The following is a 20,674-nucleotide window of genomic DNA, read 5'->3' as shown; positions in this document are numbered from 1 at the left end:
GTGATACTTTTGTCAAGTCAGAAACAGACTGACATTGTAACGGCCCACTCCGGGGGGAGAGAGGAGGGAAGAGCGCCCTCCGCCCGGGATTCTGTGAGTTCCTGAGATGCTGACATATTGGAAGGACTGCAGGGGGGGCAGAATGGGGACGACTGACCCGATGCCCACTTCTTTTTACAGCGCGCACAGGCGTAATAGGTAGCGGTGGGCCTGAAGCAGAGAACCCCTGAAGGGTTGGGCATAAGTGAACTGCACTGAATGGCCGCAGAAATTAGGGAATAACTGCCGAGGAGAGCTAATCCCTGTCCCAGAGCCGAGCCTACCGAGATTCTGTGAGCAGCAGAAGAAACGCCGAAGTGTCCCCCAAGCAGCGCAGGAAGGAGTGAAAAACCAGGAAATCCTTGTGCTGGAAGATGGGGGGCGGAGCTTAGCGGCTGCGCCGTGATTGGCTACCAGCGACGGAGGGGGCATGACAGAGAGGGGAGGCTGGCATTCCAAAGAGAAAGAAGCCCTGTGATGGGCTAGAAAAGGCACGCTGAAAAAGCGCGCTGAGGAACGGAGGAGGGAGCAGAGAAATTCCCCTGGCTGAGGGGAAAGTGAAAGTGAAAGTGACGGCGCCCGCGCCGGCGCTGCAACCCCTTGCCCACCCCGACATACCGCGCTCAGGAAGTAATATGAAGCGGTCCCCTGCTTGCGACGCTGCTGCGGTGAGTGAAGGGATCCGCAGCGTCTCCCTGACTAGAAGAGGGGAAGGGATAGTGTCCGCATTCCATTGTGTGAGCGCGCGGCAGGCAGAAAGGGCGGGAGATTCAAAAACAGTGGACCTGTAATCCCAAGGTCCAACTTCTCCCATGCACTGGAGCTTATGCGGGGGCCGGAGGGAACGTACAGGCACTTACCTGACGTCCCTGAAGAGGATGACCACAGGGGCCCACGGGGAAACGGCAGGCCGCTGGGAGGGGAAGGAGTCCTCTGTACCCGCATCCTGCAGAAGACGGCTTGAACCACCTGCGATCGCCGTCTTCCTCTCAGCCCTGTCCCGAGAGAGGGGTGAGGAGGGGGATTCGGCAAGGACCAGCCACCTGTCCACAACCCTTATCACCGGAAGGTGATAGGGAAAAGTCCTGCCTGCGGTACTGAGAGTTGCGATGTGGATGACACCACACTGCTCGCTCAGCCGCATGATATAGGAAATCAGGGTGATAAGTATACCCTGTTTCCCAACGGAAAAACCTAAAAGATAAAAGAAGAAAAGATTAAAAAGTTCAAACTAAACCCTGAAAGGAAAAATTGGATTAATAACTGCGGATCTGGGGAGATCCCGGTCCGCCTCCTACAGACACTAAGCACAAACTAAGGTGCTTGGTGCCTGTCGGTGGGTGTATACTGCCGGGGAGGAGCTAATTTTCTGTTTTTGCATAGTGTCAGCCTCCTAGCAGCAGCATACACCCATGGTATTCTGTGTCCCCCAATAAGGCGATAAAGAAATGGCCATACCATGAACTCTGGTAAGTTGTCTGTGGTGTCTCTCTTGTGGCGTTTCCTCGGTGCAGGCTGCTCCTCGGGTGGAACACAATACAAGTCGGTTGCTGTTAAAGTATTTATCTTGCAAGGTTCATCCCCAACATAGGCTTCGGCCTCCTCTATGGTCATGGCTGCATTAAGTTGATTGCCCTAAAAAGTAACATCACATGAATAGACTAATACACAAACTACAAAACTCACATTACAATAATGACCCAGTCATTGACTGCGAGCCTTAATACGGGTCTGTAAGGAATTCCGGATATAAAGAATAATTATAAACTGTAAACATGCATCACATGGTGAAAAGAGACAGAATGGGTGGATTAAGTGAGCTATTGACAAAGATAGCGCAAAATTAGCCTTGTCCGCATATGTTCCATATATACAATTAGGACTTCAAGTAGAATTTTGTATTAAGACGAGCAATTCTATTGGACTATTTGCCTACGAGTATAAATGTAATTAATGCAAGCATATCAGATCATGGACACTAGGGGGCACTACAAGCAAAATAACCAGGTCTTTGTCAGGGAGAGCTTATTATTCATCTTAATTTGATCCAAGAGTTGATCCGTGATAAGATGCATTACAAGACAAGCGGCAGAAAACCTGACGGTAGAAAGCTAAATCACACGGAAGAGGGCTTCACATTGGCTGCTAGAAAAGGCGACATTAAGTAACGTAACAGAGTAAGCAGAGAACGTACCTTGGCGTTAATGAAAGTGTTCACTTGTTTTTTGATACCATCCGTGAAGTTATCAAAAGTAGGATCATGGAGATAATTGAAAGAGAGTTCAGTTGTCTGCAGAGGTGTCACAAACCCATCCATTTTAATCACGACAATAACCTCAGAGTTCAGGCTATTTTCCTGCACTCGAGGAGAGGAGAATATTATTACGGTGTCACTGACTTTTTCAAAGACATCTTGCTTTTCTATCTGTAAAGAAGAAAGAAAGAAAACCACTGACCTCTCAAATATCATGGCGTGGATAAATGAAACAAGAACTTTTACACATCTATGCACAGTTAGCAGAGAAGCAAGACTGTTACACTCAAGTGACCAATGAGGAGCCTAAAAAGTGGCATAAAGTCTTGGGTAATAGCCAACATGTTTTAGAAGTGTGCATGAACATGTATATTTAAAGGGGTTGTCCGGCCTTAGGCTACAGGTATTGCAGAGGCACGCTATGTGACTGCAGACTTGTGAATTCTCACACCTTGTGTACTGTGCGATATGAGGATTCCCTGGTGCCGGCAGAAGGAATTTGACCGCAGGCTTGTGATTTGCATGTGGTCACGTGCCAACTAGATGGGCACGGCCTCGCTCAATGCAAGATTAATGCACGAGGCCGGACACAGTCCAGTCAGAATGTGGCTGGGAGTATGGATATCATATACAATACCGCCCTCTCCTGGCGCACAGAGGGACTGCAGACTTGTAGCCCAAGGCCGGAAAACCCCTTTAAGCCTAAAAAGTAGTAGAGAGTCCACAGAAATAGCAAATATGTCACGGACGTTTAGATTTGCCATTACTGCTGCAGGCAGAAGACAAAGGACAGAGGAGGTGCTAGCGGAAGAGCTACTCTCCAATACAGAAATTATCTGTTTATAGGTCTAATTTTCAATTGTGATATGAGAAAATATGATCAAGAAAACAGAGGGAATTAAGGGGATATTTCCATCTTCAATAAGATCTGAAAACGTCTTCCTTCTGCACAAATATTTTTGTAACTCCTGTTATTTTTTTTAGGAGATACTCCCCCTGTGGAGTCCCACTCTCTCTTATGTTTGTGTGTGACCACTGGTTACAGCCACCACCGCAAGGCTCAGTATTCCCTTTACAGTGAAGCACAACAGCACTGGATCTAAAAAGAAATCAAAACCACACTGCAGATGTGAACAGGGCCATAAGGCTTGTACACCCTGCGTTTTGCTGTGCATTCATGTCTGTCTGAGACTTCCAAACAAATCCCTGGAAAACAGGATACAGACATGTCCCTCACCGAGCCATTGCTGTCACCAATTAAATAAGCCTATGATAACATCGCTTGGCAGAAGGCCTGTATGTTTATGGCAATAGCAGCGTGGTCCTGTTCTGGATAGTGTCGTAGACTATGCCATACAGTATATGTAGAGTAAAATAAAAAACAAACTCTTGGCTTACAATTGCCAAAAACTGCTATGATAAAATATACATTTACAGCCTTGGTTGTGACACATTATTAAATTACTTACTACATGAAAAGTAGGTTCATCCAGTTGTCTTTTCTCTCTTCTTGATTGAGACGTGGCCATCATGCTGAAATTCTGAACAAGATTGAATCCTATTCCAGAAATGGTGATGTTTCTTCCTCCGCTAAAACAAATCAAAAGGCACATTAATACTCTAGCCTGAAATCATAAATGATGTGAACACCTATTCAAAGCCGAATATTCCTGCTGTCAGTGATACGGTGCTCACAACAAGTTAAAATTGGAAATGTGTGCAATTTAAATGGTCACTGCGCTTTCAGCCAACTCATTTCATTTGATAGACGACGTGCTAGATAGGCAAAATTCACTCCAAAGTTCTGGCCACTTTGTCTTCCTTCTGACTACCTTATTGTAAACTGCCTATTGTCAGGTGTAATCCATCTGTAGCAGCACAGCCATCGATACAAATTACAGAAAGTCTTTTGCTCTTGTTCTCCTGTCTGTCAGACTGCATACAGGCATGATGGAGAGGTTTAGGACCTTTTTTTTTTTTTTTTTTTTACAATGCCAACAGCAATGCATGCTGAGAAATGAGAGAAAGGAAGTTTCTGTAGACATAGTGCTGGCAGAATATTGATGATGAGGAGCAGTGCACACTCAAATGCAATAGATGACCAATTACATGAAAAGCAAGACAATTCTTAACCATATTAGAGCTGTTACGTGCATCAAAAGGAGGTTTAACCAGTTGTGTGTGATTGGGGCAGCAAGACCATGCTTTTACTCCAGTTTTGCATGAAAAAGCCAGTTACAAGGTAAATAGCTCAATATCAAAGCTTCTCTATTATCCAACTGCACATTGTTGGTGGGCATCTATAGAATGTCTCCGGATCTAGGCATTCCGGAGACCCTGGGTGGACATCGCTGCTCTTAGGAGGATCTTTTGCCTTAGCAAGAGAGAGATGACTTATGATCATGACTCCATAATGCCACCAAGGGGGCATCTTCAGGTTCCGCTTTTTTGCATTGTTCTTTAGGCCTGGAAACGATCAGTTTCTTATAGCTATTTTGAACAAAGTTTTCAGCAAACAAGGGCAGGAGGCTACCACAATGTAACACAAACGTGACATTTCTTCTAGTGTAGATAAACTGAAAGCTGCAATAATGCTTCTCCTGTAGGTAAACTTATTAGCTGGTTTTCAACTCCTTCAGCAAAATTCATCTACTCTGGACATCTCCACCTATCTATGCTTATTACTTACAGTATTTTATTCTCTAAATGAAATGCTATAGGAATGCAAAACAATATTTCAGGACTGTGACATTATGTAATCTGAAATCCGAAGAGAGTTTTCACTATTGTCGGGTAATATTTTTCTCTGTACGAGTTGCAAAAAAAACAAACAGCAACAAAACAAAAAAGAACATGCCCCCACAATAACATAGATTTATCAATGTGTGAGACTTAATGATACACTTTTGATCTCCTGGTCTAACCTCCTGCATGATTAGGAAGTGCTGGGAAATTAGAATACATATGAACAATGCTGTTCAGATAAAGCCCTACTGGGTGAAAAGCAGCACAGCTGAGTTTAGCTGTGCCACATTACACACCCTTCTATCAACTTCCCTCCTGTCTTAGCACTGCCTCTTACCCAACACTGCCTGTCTGTAGATGAGTCACACTTATGTCAAGATCAACTTGTAATCTTTCGTGAGAGCAAGTCAAGCCACTTCTGTGTGAAATGTAATAACACCCTGCTCTGCTCTCAATGCAGAGAGAATACAAATTCCTGTGCGCACAAAAGACATAAGTGTGACTCATCTCAGGTGGTGTGGAAGAGGGGCAGTACAGCAGAGCTGACCAGGCTATGAGAAAAGCAGATACAAGAGTTTGTAATGTGACATGGCTAAATTCAGCCTCACTTTCTAATCATGCAGGTGGTCCGACCAGGAGATCATTACATCTAGCACACTGAGAAACCTAAACTACAGGAGGAGTATGTTCTTCTTTTCTTTAAGTGTTGTTGTCTGCTTACAATTGGGTAACTCATACAGGAAGAAGTACGCACCCGCAGTGAAAACTTTCTAATTTTTTTTTAAACTCATTAGGCGCCACATACTTTGATAATATTTTTACAATGAAGAGGCAAAATGAGGAAACCCCAAAACAATTATTTCTGTCTATGGGGGCACTATTACATCATGTCTCCAGTTCAATATGAAAAATTTGGTAAAGGTCCTATCTAATATTGCCTTTATTTATATATTTTTATATCCATATTTGAATTCATATCAAAAACTATTTTACTTATTTTTGCAAGAGAAGTGGCAGACATTGTTAAGCAAACAATAATATTAAATACCTGGCAAAACTTCGATCAGGCATAAACTGGGAAATGATGGGATTACTTCGATATGTAAACCTTCCAGCTTCTTTTAAGGTGTGGGTACCATAGAACAATTTCACCTTGACATCTCCTACTTTCTTTGCTTGACTTGTAATGCAGACAATGGTTTCATCAAATGAAACACTAAAAAAAAAAAAAAAAAAAAAACAATTAGGAAGTTGATGCTAAGCAGGTAAGGCTTTTACAACAAAATGACTGGTGAATAAACACAAGGCAATAAATATGTACATCATTCCCGCTTCATTTCTTGCACAGGATAAACAAACCATATGGCAGCTAATATGTCCTCAAGGTTAACTGGGATAATTACTAGCAAAATCTAAAAAACAGGAATAATCTTTCACAAACAGATGAATTTTAGAGCCTCTCAAGTCTTAATTTCAGAAGTGTCATTTAGGAACAAATGGAATTGTTTCTAATGGAGAGTATTATCTACATAGATAAGGGGGTTTTACACATAGCGATATCGCTATAACGACAACGATTCTGTGACGTTATAGCGATGTCGCTGTGTGTGATACTTACCTCCGACCGCTCCCCCGCTGGTTATCGCTGATCGCGCGAGATTGGGCGGCTCCATTTCTCGTCGTCAGCTTCCTGCTGGGGCTTCATGCTGTGACGACGAGCGACGCTGGAGGCGGGCGGGAGGACGTCTTCATCGCTGTGTGTGAAAGAGGAGTATCGTCCGCTGTATCGCCGCTGCATCGCTGTGAGATCTGCCTGTGTCAAAGCTCACTAGCGATCATTTCGCGATGCACCAGCGATCCTGACCGGGTCGGATTGCTGGTGCATCGCTAAATGTAAAAGGGCCTATAGTGCAGCAGCTAACAAATTTGGCAGTTTATAAATAGGAGTCATGCTAAACGTTTACAATAAGCAATCGGGATTAAATGCATCAGGATATCAGAGAAGAAATACTATCATTGTTGTCTTAGACCCTTAAAGCCAAAAGAACAGGTGGGCTTGGGCAAGAGATGCAGTAAAAACTTCTTAACCAAAAGAAACCATGAAGTCATATCCAATCCTTCCGAATTATTTTCTTTAATGGACAAATAGGCAGATAATTAGTGAAATAATCTGGTATTATAGTCGAGTTTGTGAGCATCGATTCACACCATGTGGTCCCATTGAACACAACAGTAATCTGTAGCTGTAGGATGGGAGCCAGAGAGCTGTATCTTATGTGAAGACATCGGCTGCTCTTCTTTTGATTGGCCGGCAAAATGTCATGTGAGTCATTCTGCAATTATGACATTGTGTCAGGCCGCCTAATCAAAATAATAGTTGCGGATGTTGGGAGGTAGGAGTTGGTTCTCACAGATCCTGTCCAGCAGCCAGAGGTTACGGTTGTGGCCAATGGACAAGATAGTGCAAGCTAATTCGCACCAACTCAATAAATCATGCATCAATATTAAGTTTCTCAAAATTTGCTTGTGTTTTCAATAGGCCTTACCTATGAGGCCTATAGATGTAATGCTGGTTACAGATGCAAAACTGTTGTCTGCCACTTATGCTTATGTCATCCGCTTTGGGTATATATGGCTTCTATTTTACCTGCATAAAGAGACCTATTGATGAGTTCTTTGTAAAATGCCTAAATATTCCCAGTAGAGGATGATACGTGGGATTCTGCCCTGGAGTGGATGCAGAGACTGTCGCTGAGTGAGCCGAGTAGGCTGTCTCAGCTTTATATAATGCATAGCTTATAAGTCCCCGGCGTACTATTTAAGGCGGGCCTAAGACCTAATTCGGAATGTCCCTGATGCAGGAACGAATGTGAGGGTATATACCATATGATGTGGACCTGCCCAAGGCTGGCCTCTTTCTGGTTAGTGGTCCTGAGTCGCATAGAAGGGGCGTATGGATGTGTGATCCCCTAGGGAGCCGGTGGTTTGTCTGTTGGGATATGTGGTGGAGATAGCCATAGACAATGCATTGAAAGAGGCAACTGCCAGACTACTTTATATGACCCAGAAAATGATTGCTAGATGCTGGATTAGGGAGGAGCCGCCATCTAGGGGAGAATACCTTCAATACCTGAAACATATCATTACATTGGAGAAGGGGGTTTGTAAGAAAAGGGGGAAATTTGTCCTATATGAAAAATTATGGGCACCATGGTTGGAGTACGGATAAAAGACAGGGTGATTTAGTGGAAAGGTCATGGGTTATTGTCTGCGGGAGTATCACATTACACTACTGTAAAAGAGGGAATACTGAAATGAATCCTCATGTTGTAAGGTTGAGAAATGCTTGAATGTCAATATGAGCTGTCTAAAGGGGTTGGCTTTTTGGAAACTGATTGTATTTTGTCAGACTGTTTTATGCTTTATTTATCTTTAATAAAAATCTATTTGATTAAAAAAAAGCCTAAATATTTCTGAACCTGTCTTATGCTGTGTGGAAGAATTCTCGTATAGAAGCACTGATTTATGTCCAAAAGTACAAATTCTGATGGAGCCAGTATGGCAGCACATGGATGATGTATGGTTTCATACAGACTCCACGCATTGCCGCACAGGGTCTGAGAACCAGGGCTGTGGAGTCGGAGCCCATTTTGGTGGAGTCGGTGTCATGGAAATTGAGGAGTTGGAGTCGGAGGTTTGCCTTACAGACTCCACAGCCCTGCTGAGAACAGGGCTCTGGTTATGGATGGTTAGAGAATAGAATACATAGGATACAGAATAAAGAAGGCCAAAATACACCTTTATAAATAACATACACTAGCCGAATTGCTTTTTGTATCAGTTGAATTTCTAGGTCATCCATGCTCAGCATTGTGATTACACATTATATTGCAGTTCTGTGCTAAAACACTGGATTGGGTGACGAGGCCTTCTGCATGAAGGAAAGTCACTGTACTAAATTACAGTCTTCACAATCAATTGGAAAAGGGGTGTTTTTGGTTTTTGACAAATGTAATGACTCGCTGAGTGCTCGTGTATAGCCTGGATCAGAACATGTAAAATACCTTGCTTGATTTGCAGACGTGAATATTAGCTGGAGAGGGAATGGCTGAAGTTACTTATAATTTAAAAGGGGATTGAAAATCATGGAGCATTTGTTACTAATCACTGTATCTCTCTGCAGCCAAATTGGCAAATCTCTAAGCAAAGCTTCGCAATACAACGGGGACAGCTGGAACAATTTGGCAAGTTCTCCAGCACAGCTTGAAGTCAAAGGTTCTGGTGAGCCGCACAGTAACCCCTTCATTCACACGGCATTGCAATTAGCTATTGACCCGATCAGAATTAACTAAATCATACATCTACTTCACTCTAAAAATGCAACCACTGCCATGTTGCTAACAGAAGCCACTTAATTGTCATTATAAGCAACTTCCTGGTTTAAGCCAAAAAGAATTGGTTGTCTTTCAAGGTACTTATGTAGATTCTGCAGACAAGCAGTATTAAACACATAATTTACTGTCATTTAGGGAAGATGGAGTTAAAATAGCTTTAGAAAGACTAAATCAGGTCTAAACAGTAGCGAAAGTCTGCAGAATGGCTACATGTTTGTGCTCATCCTTTTCTGCACTGATTAGTCTAACCTTTCAAATAGAATTTGGCAGGCATCTGGTGAGGAGCCAATCCCTTTTGTAAACTACCTATTGGGCTCTAACCAATTCCTTGCCTCGGCTTATCCAGGCAGTCAGTGAATTCTCTTCTCTCCTAATTAATTCTCATGTCCTATTCAAGATTCTGCACCTCTTTGCAAGACGATGACCCATATATTCAGGACTTTTTGTGTGCATGCCTCTGCCTGCTTGCTGTGTTAACCTTCACGTTTCAAGCCTGCTTTATACTAGGCAGAATAAGCGATGAATGGCTGGATTACAAAAAACCTGCTAAACCGTTAAAACAAGGTCAAATATTTTCGCTTTAAACACTACATACACTGTACAAGGGAAACTATCAAGAGACACGTGGACATCATCCTTTGATCCAGTTTTTATATTATTTCCGAATATCGTAATGTACGTTCCCCCAGCAAGCACGCCTTCCACCGGGCTCACTGATGTTGGTTCCGGTTCCTGGGGGTAGAAAAAAGGTCTTTAGCCATCGTACATATTCAATAACTTCACTTTATAAACGGAAGGATTACAACATTTCTTAATTTTTTTCCATTTTCAGTTTATAGTTATTTTACCTTTATGTTTCAGAGTGAAATCTTTACTATGTATATGCTACAATGAAACTAGGTGTTTCAGAGGAGAAGCTTAAAGAAGCCCTCCCACAAAGCTTTTTCTTCATTACATGTGTGTATGTGCATGTAATGTAGAGTGAGCGTACTGATCTACTCGCCTACAGCCGCTTTCTCCGATGACCAGCATTGTTCTGGTCCTCTTCTCAGTGATGTCACCGCTCTACAGACTCTCTGGGTCACAGTGAGCTCCGCATAACCCAGAAGTGACTTTTACAATGTAAGTCTATGGAGTGTCAGAAGGAGACTCCATAGGTTTTCACTGTAAAATAAACTTCTGACTCACGCATAGAGTGAGCGGGATAGTCTGACGTACGGTGACGCCACTGAGATAAGGAGCAGAACGGCGCTGGGTCATGCAGAAAGAGCTTAGTGAGAATATTAATAAACTCACTACACATATTTAATGAAAAAATCTTCATGAGAGTGTTACTTTAAAAGAAAATCTATCACATGGCATTGCTACCCCATCTGAAAGGAGCACTACATAAGGCGGGGACATTAATTTCATGGATGTGTCAGTTAATGGGCTGCATGCTGTAGTTTTGATAAAAATAATTGTTTTATCTGCAGCAGATCTACCAGTTCTCTGAATGTTGAGCTTTGTATAACCCTGGCCACACCACTCATTAGCAGCTTTGTGTGTAGACTGTGCATAGGCAGAAAGCTGTCAATCAGTGGTGGGGGCAGGGTTATAGCGAGATCATGAATATGAAGGACTACCTGGCAGCAGATGTACTAACCCTCTAATGATAATCTCTTGATAAATCAATGACTTTCTCAAAACTGTAGCAAGTAACCAAGTGACACATTGCTGGAATCAAGGTCTCTGTCTCTACATTATGCTGTTCTGAGATTTAGTGGCAAAAACCTGGTAAAAAGATTCCCTTCAAGTCAGATGACAATTGTTCAGATAACCACCATCTATTCTGACTTTCTCATACACAGCAATGCTCAGCTTGGCACAGTGTGGCTGTGTTCTGTATAAGAAAACTACTGTCAGACTAAGGCTATGTTCACATGTCCTGTAGTGAATAGTGATGAGCGAACGTGCTCGGATAAGTTGTTATCCCGAGCATGCTTGGGTGCTAACCAGAGTGATTCTGGCTTGCTCAAAAATTATATTTTTGAGTACCTAGACAATCCTTTATTGTGTTGCGGCTGTCAAACAGCTACGAGACATGCAGGCGTGGGGACTCAAACATATTTTTTTAGCACGCCAAAGTCACTCGGTTAAGCACCAGAGCATGCTCGGATAACACCTTATTCGATCACTTTCGCTCATCACTAGTTAGAATAGATCCAGTAACCTGTTGGCAAAAAAGTTGTGTAGACACAATTTTTTTAGTTTTAAATAACTAATCTCTGCTGGATGCGGGTTTTTTTTTTTTTTTTTTTTTTAACACTGAAGCCTATGGAAAACGGATCTGTTAATCAGCCATAAGTTTTTCTTTCATTTGTAAAGGATCCGTTTTGTACTTGCTGGATCTTGAAACAAAACAAAAACGGATGGTTAATTAACAGATCCGTTATCCATGGACTTAATGTTAAAAAAAAAACAAAAAAAAAACAAAAAACAAAATCCAGCAGAGATCAGTTATTTAAAAATGGACTAAAGTTGTGTCAGCACTGCTATTTTGCCACCAGATTGCTTCTGTATTCATTCTAACTGATGACTACTGGACAGGGACATGTGAACATAGCCTCAGTTGGCAGTGGGCTTATCTCCACACCAGACAAAGGGATCAGGAGTTGAATTTAAATCCCCCCACCCCAATCCTTAGGTTTGCCGACATAAGCACATCACCATTTGGGGGAAGAGTCAGTTAAACATTAAATGGTTGGCCAATTGAAAATGGTGAGTTTGGAAGACTTTTCAAATATGTAATGGATACTGTACTGTAGTTTTCTTACTTTTATGCTGTTAGAGCACATTGTAAGGTCACCGAGTGAAGAGTTACAATATGTATGGTAATTATCGTATCTTTAAAAGGGGCTGTCCACTACTGGACCTCTTATTAATGGCCTTCAGATACTAAATATAAATTCCTGTGCTTACCTCCTGAATCGGAGGTAATCTTATCACTTTCAGTCCTATGTACTTTGTTGACCTCTTGACAAACCAATGTCATGTGACCGCTGATGCCTTCAAATTTACATCTGAACAGAAGAAACGTTCTTCTGCTCCAATGGAATCAGGGACACAGGACAAAGAAAAAGGGACAGCACCATTCCAGGAGGTCAAGTGTAGATCTTTATCTAGCACCTTGAAGCCATGACTAAAAGGACGTCCTGTAGTGGACAACCCTTGTAGGGGTATTTTTCCATGTTCAGAATTTTTTATGTGACTTTTGAAGGCAAAGCCAAGATTGGATTATAAATGGAAGCAACCTTTTCTTTTATGCCTCCAACATGGAAACGTGCCTGTAGATCTGATGCATTTAGTCTGGGGGGTTAATTATGGCAAGCGGGACTCATCGGAATTTACACGACTGCCGGGGAAGAGGGAACTTTCTCCTCCAGGTTTGGCAAATAGTTATATTTGTATTTCCAGTAAATATTACTGTTCTGCAATTATAGTCTACAATTTCCCCTATCATATCTCTACTTGTTTAGAATAAATGCTGTATTCTGCTAAGAACTTTTAGAAAAAGTTACAAAACAGCAGCATTACCATATCCTATAAATGAAAGAAGATGCACACAGAAGCTTTGAGCAATCCCAAAAGGGCAGATGTCAGCTTTGATCTGAAGCTACCATGCCAGAGAGCATCAGATATTCTACACTTCCTGTACACACTAGGAAGGGAGCCAAGAGAAGTAGACAGCTTGTTGGTACCCTCATCTGAAGCTGACAGTATCCTCTGACACAAAGGATGCACACAGCTCAGATCGGAAGCAGCCACTGCAGTGGTGTCGACATCAGTCTGCAGCTCACTTATTCATTGACATTGCCTCTAGTTATGATAGGGATTTGGGAAGCGTTACTGCAGCTGAATCTTCAGCATCAACCGAACACACCATGGGGCATTGTTTAATGTCACTTTCTTCAGCAACGGAGGAGATGTTATACAGTCAACTACCATTGAAAAACATGACTTTCATCTGTAAAAGTTTTATGTTCCTTAATGGATCCAGGATAAAGCATTTATTTAGTGATTGCCTTATTTAAAATACAAAACCTATACACAAAAATATAGCGCATCTGGATATACAATTAGCGCTGGCATTACTCAACTTCTTTCACCATGGGTTACATCTTGATTACAAAGCTTTGTACATGTGACTAACCACTACTGTAAATAAAGACCGCCAACCAAGGAAATAAATAAAATCAACATTTATTAGCTATATATTAAAAAATCAATTACTGTAAAGATGTACAGGTAGGTCTGATGAGGAAATGGTAGGGGAAACATCAAAATCCAAAGAAACACACATACGGTAATAAGCACCAGAAAGCTACTGTACATATAATCCGTCCATATGAGAAATGTTTCAGATAAGACACTTCCCTTTGAGAAAGCATCACGCGAAACGCGGGTCAGGGCAGTGTGGTGGGCTCACCAAATCTTCTCTTATCCTATGTAAAAGCATTACACATGTACTAATTAGCATATGTCACTGGAGGTCAGAGTCAATTTAATCTTATTTATCTGAAATATTTCTCATAGGGACTGGTTATTTGTTCAGGGTACTTATTTTTTCGTTTGGATTTTAAATGTTTCCCCTACCATTTAATCTTTATTAGACCTACCTGTACATCCCATTGTCACATTCCAGGTGCCATAATATTTGTATATATATTCTTTGAGTTAGCTGTTTGAGAGGGTTTTTTTTCCCCTTTGTAACAGTTGTATTTGTCAATGCCACCATTGTAAGGTGTTGCCTAACTTTTATAACTTTGTGAGGTCTTATTTTTTTTGGGACAAGATGTGGCTTTCAGTGGTACAAATGACCTTTATCACTTTTTGGAGGTGGAATATACAGTAATACTGGATTTTTGAGTGGTGCTTACTATATTCCAAAACCCATAACCTTTTTTTTCCCATATGTTTATCTTAAGGTGTTGACGGAACGGGATAAATAATTATGGTATGTAGCTTTATAGTATTGCTCAAGATAATTGGAGTTATAATTAATGTCTTTTTTTTTACACTTGCTATTTTTGCACAAGAAAATTACTTTTAAAAACAAAAAGATGTATCTATTTTGTGTCAAGTTCTGAGAGGCATAACGTTTTCATTGTTTGTATACAGTGCTGGATGAGAGCTTGTTTTCTAATGTAATAAACTGTAGCATTTAATGGTACTATTTTTGGATACGTACAACCTTTTGGTTTTCCTAAATTTCAGTGTTACAGTGTGGCTATTCCAAGTGTGTGTTGGTTTTAAAAGGTTATTTTTTCTAAATTAAATCTTTTTTTCATTAGGAAAACATGGATTTTGGGGAGTGTGTAATTGCTTTGTTTTAGAAACACTTTAACAATATTTATCAGACTTCTAAGGGAACATGAACAATCGCACAGGCAATACACTACACCACTAGTAGTAGAGCAGTGCTTTAGGCTATTTTCACACTAGCTTTCGGCCGAGCTGCGGAGGGCTGCGTAGTTCCTCCGTGAAGCTACACCCACTACCGAACCTCCTCCGGTCAGCTTCTCCTACGTCTGCATGCGGCCTGCGTACCTATCCTTTAACATTGGGTACGCAGGCCGTGCGGATGAGTCCGCATGCAACGTTTTGACGATGCGGCGACTGCGACAAATTGCAACATGTTGCGTTCGACGCGGATCGCTGCATCGTCAAAACGATGCATGCGGACACATCCGCACGGCATGCGTACCCAATGTTAAAGATAGGTACGCAGGCCGCATGCAGACGTAGGCGGAGCTGACCGAAGGAGGTGCGACAGTGGGCAGAGCGTCACGGAGGAACTATGCAGCCCCGCCAAATGTAAATGTGAAGCCGGCCTTACCTAGCATGTCATTGTTTCATTGATAGTCTGTGGTCTATGGCCATAGCAACCCATCAGCACCTTGTGATCACACTGAGGGGGGGACTGATGAGTTGACAGAGGAAGCGTGCTCACCTGTCAAACTCTTCCTGTGACCCTGTAATTGTTGAGAGGAAAATGAGGGGTTGAACTGCTAGGATTGTTGAGAACACTGATTCTAGCAGTTGCAGGATATCAGTCACACTCTTTGCTGCTGACCACACCAGGATAGAAGCTTCATCAAGCAATTGGCATGACGTACATATCCGTGATGGTGCATCTATATTTACCTGATATGTAAAATGAAGATCGCTGGGTGAAATGCCTTCCTTTTCTTTCACCATTATTTTAATGTCTCCAGACTGAGCGTAAGGTGCTGGTCCAACTTCGCATACAACCCTTCAGGAGTAAATAAATAGTCATGTAAGCCCGCTAATCACAAAAAAAGTCATACGTTCACCATGCTATGCGACATCCCCATATACAATGTAGTTTTATAATATTTTAGCAGTTCAAGAGTAACTGTGACTGTAGTATTTGCTGTTATGTGTGCATTTTTTAGTAATAATAGATAATACCATTATACTTTAGTATCAATATTTTTACACCTCTATGTATTTTTATTTGGGGGTTTTTCCTGAGCTCAGTATAGACTAAGGACTCATTCAAATGTAGTCTACTACGGCTTGCCGCAAAGAAGGCCAAAAATGATGTCTGACAAAGGACACTGTGAATCCGTCTGCATCATTACAGTTAATAGCCCCATCAGCGTATACGTCCGAATCTCATCTTGTGGGGATTCAGAGGTAAGCCACGACGGAGGCAAATCTGATGTGAACATAGCCAGAGTCCTACGCTAGAATCAGTGTCCTCCTTTCCCTCGTCACAGAACCAGTTCTCTTAATGAACTGATGTAATTTGTCATCTTTTGCTCACGAAAAGGGCTCGTTCACATGTCCCTATCTTTGATCCGGGCTTTATCTGAGATAAAAACATACAGCACTTGAATATGAGGCAGTGCAGATGAAGGTTTTTTTACTGACTAAATCGGTGTGTGAAAAAAATAAATAAATCGCAGCTTGTACTAGTTTCCTGTGTAAATTGGATAAGACTCCCCCATTAATGTCTATGGGTACATAAAAAATGGATGATTTTCACGGATGCATTACAGTTCTGTAACTTTAGAAACTTTAAGTGGTCTTAAATGATTAATAGCTGCTGCAAAAAAAAAACAAAACAAAATGTCATCCCACTTTTCTGCATGACAAACCGATTTTTTTGTATGCTCTTGAGAACCTACCCAAAATGAGAGGGGCGGGTAAACGGGTCAGTGGAAAAAAGTAGGTTGCTGTGGAAGAAGGTATTGGAAAAATGAAACTGACCATTCTATCTAGTAAGATATTTTACAAAATTTATTCTCTTTAAAAGGGAATCTGTCAGTAGGATCAACCCACCTAAGTCGTCTATGTGGACAAGCAAGTCTTAGAAAGTTGAAAAATATGACACCTTGTCATCTACGACCTGAAATCTTGTTCCAGAGCAATCTATGTCTTTTACTACAGCAGAAGTGATGTTTGTCTCGTTACAAAAACATTTGCGGATTTCCACTCATAATGCTTTTGCTTCCATATCAAAGGCAACCAGTGTAGGGGTAGGGCAGCAGAGCAGTGCTGACAGCTCTGTGAGAAGATAACTGCACATGTGCTTGTTTTGTTTGTTTGTAATATGACAAGGTTCAACTCTGCTGTGTTAGTTATAATCAGACACAGCTCTGCAGCACTATGTGAAGACAAGTGCTGCTGTAAATGTAGTGAGAGGAAGTTCACTTCTGATTTACTGTATTTGCTCTGCTTTACTGTGCTAGCTCTGATCTCACTGCACAGCTGTCAGTAGTCACTTGTCTCATGCTGGTAACACCGCCTTTTATTTAAAATAACCCCTGGAGGCAGGTTCTAATTCAGATCAGCGTCCGGCGCATAGTCCAGAACAGCTCATTTACATATAATAAACATGTGCATCTATCTGGAATAGGATTTTGGTTCGCAGATATCAAGGTATCTTTTTATTAAACTTTCTAGGACCTGCTAGAAAATATAGATGGCGTAGGATGGTTGAGCCTCACCCTGAAAGATTCCCTTTTACAAACACAAAGAAAATGTGAACTAGAGCAAATGTTGCTATTATACTGACACAGCTTCTACTAAATTTACAATATGAAATTCTGTTATATGTTAAAGCGTAATTGTCACTTACATTTTTTAATAAATATAAAAGAGGATCTAACCATTTTAAACTACTTTGTAACATAACATATTACCCGATTCTGCCTCTTCCATGCCTAAGATGAGCCAATCCCTTAATTTCACACCTGCAGACGTGTATTGCCATCTTCTATCCCTACTCAGCTCAGTCCAGGCTGGGTGTATATATGATTAAAAGGAAAGTCTCCTCTTCAAGGCACCTGCACTTACAGCTAAGATACGACAAGTGCCTGCAGCTAGGACAAGCACTGTGTCTCAGTGAGCAGAGCACCAGCATAGGAACGGAGGGAAGCCCGCAGGAGACAAGAGTGCTGGCAAACGCCACAGTAGAGAGCTCCTTCTCCCACCTACAGTACAGCATGTTTCAGAGGCGAGACAGACTGTTATATTAGTCCTCATCCAGACATCAGTGATTTTTATCATTCGCAAAAAAAAGTCCACGTTATCAGTTTTTTCTTTAATCAGAGTTTGACTAGTGTGTCAGTTTTGACCGCCACATTGTTGCCAGAGTTTCATCAGTTTTTCTCAGATATGTATTCTCAGGCTTGTCCTATTAAACAGTCAGTGAATAATGGACAGCACAAAGATGGCATTTCAGTGCTGTACGATATTTTCACAGACCCTTAGATTTTAATTGACGATTTTGATGTGATCAAGATTAGACAGGTCTCCGTGATTTTGTGCGGACCAATGGGTATGCAAAAATTCATGGAGAGGTGAACTAGCTCTATAGACTAGAAAAGGTACAAGTTCTGTGAAAACCTCAGAGGTAAAATGCAAACAAACAACTGCAGTTTGAATCTGCCCGAAAGAGGAGGAGATAAAATTCTATGATTCTCAGAACAAATATGTCAGTTTACTGGATTCCATAACAATTATATGAAGAATACTGTGCTTTTTGTAGTTTTTTGTAAAATGACAGTTGTCTTTTAACTTTATGTCTCCCAGGAGAGGAGTCATTTCTCCCCCTAATTCTGATAATCTGGCGTCTAACTTAAAACAACTTCCGGTAGTGGACTCCTCTCTCCCACCACTGGTCGTGCAGCAAGAGATCAGAACATTGAGCCTCAACTCCTAATCTGAATGAATGGACGACATTGGGATGAGGAGGAAGAGAACATCTGATGAAATGTCATCAGTTGGCTTTGTGGAAATTTCAACATTTTTCAGAAGCCAGAATAATCTGCTGCCATTGCACCAAATAAAAATGAAAGAACCATATATACTCGTGTATAAACAAGGTTTTTCAGCACATTTTTTTGTGCTGAAAATGCCCCCCCTTGGCTTATACACGAGTCACTGAGTCATTGTCTCAGAAGCCAGTGGGGTAGGGGGAGCAGCGGGCAATGAATATTCATTTCTCTTATAGTCTGCACAGTTACAGCCACAGTCTTCCAGTAGCTGTAAAAAAAAAAAAAAACAAAAAAAAAACCTCCTACTTACCTTGTAAGTAGCATCTTGTGTTCTGGCTTCCAGCAGCTCCTGCGGCCAAGCGATCATGTGTCCCCGCTGAGTGGAGAGCGGTGAATATTCATTACCTTAATGAGTGGGGGACATGTGATCGGCCGGCCCCAGGAGCTGCTGGCACCGGAACAAGATGCTGCGAGGGCGCGCAGGGAAGGTAAATAGGTTTTTTTTAATGCTTTTCTCATGGGGGGGGGCCATGCATTCAAGGATAGGGATGAGGAATCATGCATACCAAGACAAGGATAGGAATGAGAAGCCATGCATACCAGAACAGGGATGAGGAGCCATGCAGACAAGGACAGGGATGAGAAGCCATGCAGACAAGGATGGGGATAAGGAGCCATGCATACAAGGACAGGGATAAGGAGCCATGCATACAAGGACAGGGATAAGGAGCCATGCATACAAGGACAGGGATGAGGCGCCCATGCATACAAGGACAGGGATGAGGAATCATGCATACCAGGATGGGCATGCGGGGATAATGCATACCCAGCTTATACTTGAGTCAATATGTTTTCCCAGTTTTTGAGACAAAATTGGGTGCCTCAGCTTATACTCGGGTTGACGTATACACGAGTATATATGGTAAACGTAAATGTTTTATAATGTAAATGCCTGTCTGTTTTCACAGATAGAACACATACCCATTATGCTCTATGGGGCTGTTCACATTTCCGTGTCTCTCTGTAACAATCATATAGCCTTGTCCATTTGTTTATCCACATCATGGATAAAAAGGAGCAATATCAGTCAGTGGGTCAATGAATATCACGGTCAGTACACAGAAGCATTTGTATGCTGTCTGGGATTAATATTGCAAAACCTCTAGAAGAAATATTTGGGTCAAAGACTCAAAAAACAAACCAAGAAGAAGAAAAAAACACTAAAAAATACCTTTTAATTCAATAATTAAAACATCATAACATAATATCCAAAAAACACACGCATTTCCAGCATTTTACTGCGAGATAGTTTATAACGCATCAATATTTTTGACTTCAAGAGAAGTTTACAGCACATTAGCACTGTCATATTGTCAAATGAGATAACTTAGGTCTCCCCACTAGGGGCTTTTTTCGTGTGTGTGTGTGTGTGTGTGTGTGTGTCTGTGTGTGTGTATCCCACTTTTTTGTGTTTAGGGTGTTCTAGGGTCCTTTAGGGCTACTGACATTGAGCTGGGTCGCCACATCGTCAACAACTAGGGTGCTAACCTCCGCAGTCAGGTAGGGCCTGTGGTAGGGCCTATTAGGGTGAGACTAGTTCCCCCTATCTATGTATCTACCTAGACATTTGTGTATTGGATACTTGTTTGACTCTAGCTCTCTTGTGTTTTTTGGATATATTATGATGTTTTAATTATTGAATTAAAAAGGTATTTTTTAGGGGTTTCTTCTTTTCCTTGGTTTGTTTTCTGGGATTAATATTGAAAAGGATAGGACAAGCTTTGTAATTTTTTTTACCCATACGTGAAAATCTGACACACTGATTCAACACTGATGAAATTTGGATTCAAAACATTGATGACACTTGTACCATTAAACAGTGACCACTGAATGAGGCCTTCATGAGGACCCGTCACCAGGTCAGAAGTAGCCAGTGGTGCCTTATTTTCTTC

General features: G+C 41.6%; 1 protein-coding gene across 2 annotated transcripts in view; it reads right to left on the bottom strand.

Annotated features, from left to right (window-relative positions):
- PLXNB2 (plexin B2) overlaps positions 1 to 20,674 on the bottom strand; it is a 295,006-nt gene that overhangs the window by 31,898 nt on the left and 242,434 nt on the right. For both annotated transcript variants that reach the window (XM_073573427.1, XM_073573428.1), the window contains 6 exons: positions 15,619 to 15,727; positions 10,028 to 10,164; positions 6,087 to 6,254; positions 3,763 to 3,883; positions 2,234 to 2,464; positions 1,498 to 1,674 (listed from right to left, as the gene is read on the bottom strand). In XM_073573427.1, coding sequence (XP_073429528.1) covers positions 1,498 to 1,674; positions 2,234 to 2,464; positions 3,763 to 3,883; positions 6,087 to 6,254; positions 10,028 to 10,164; positions 15,619 to 15,727 — 943 coding nt within the window. The remainder of the gene's footprint in view (positions 1 to 1,497; positions 1,675 to 2,233; positions 2,465 to 3,762; positions 3,884 to 6,086; positions 6,255 to 10,027; positions 10,165 to 15,618; positions 15,728 to 20,674) is intronic.

This window comes from Dendrobates tinctorius, unplaced genomic scaffold, assembly GCF_039654945.1.
Source record: "Dendrobates tinctorius isolate UK_male_01 unplaced genomic scaffold, ASM3965494v1 ptg000035l, whole genome shotgun sequence".
Taxonomy (NCBI): Eukaryota; Metazoa; Chordata; class Amphibia; order Anura; family Dendrobatidae; genus Dendrobates; species Dendrobates tinctorius.
This window is presented reverse-complemented; position numbering and strand designations above follow the sequence as displayed.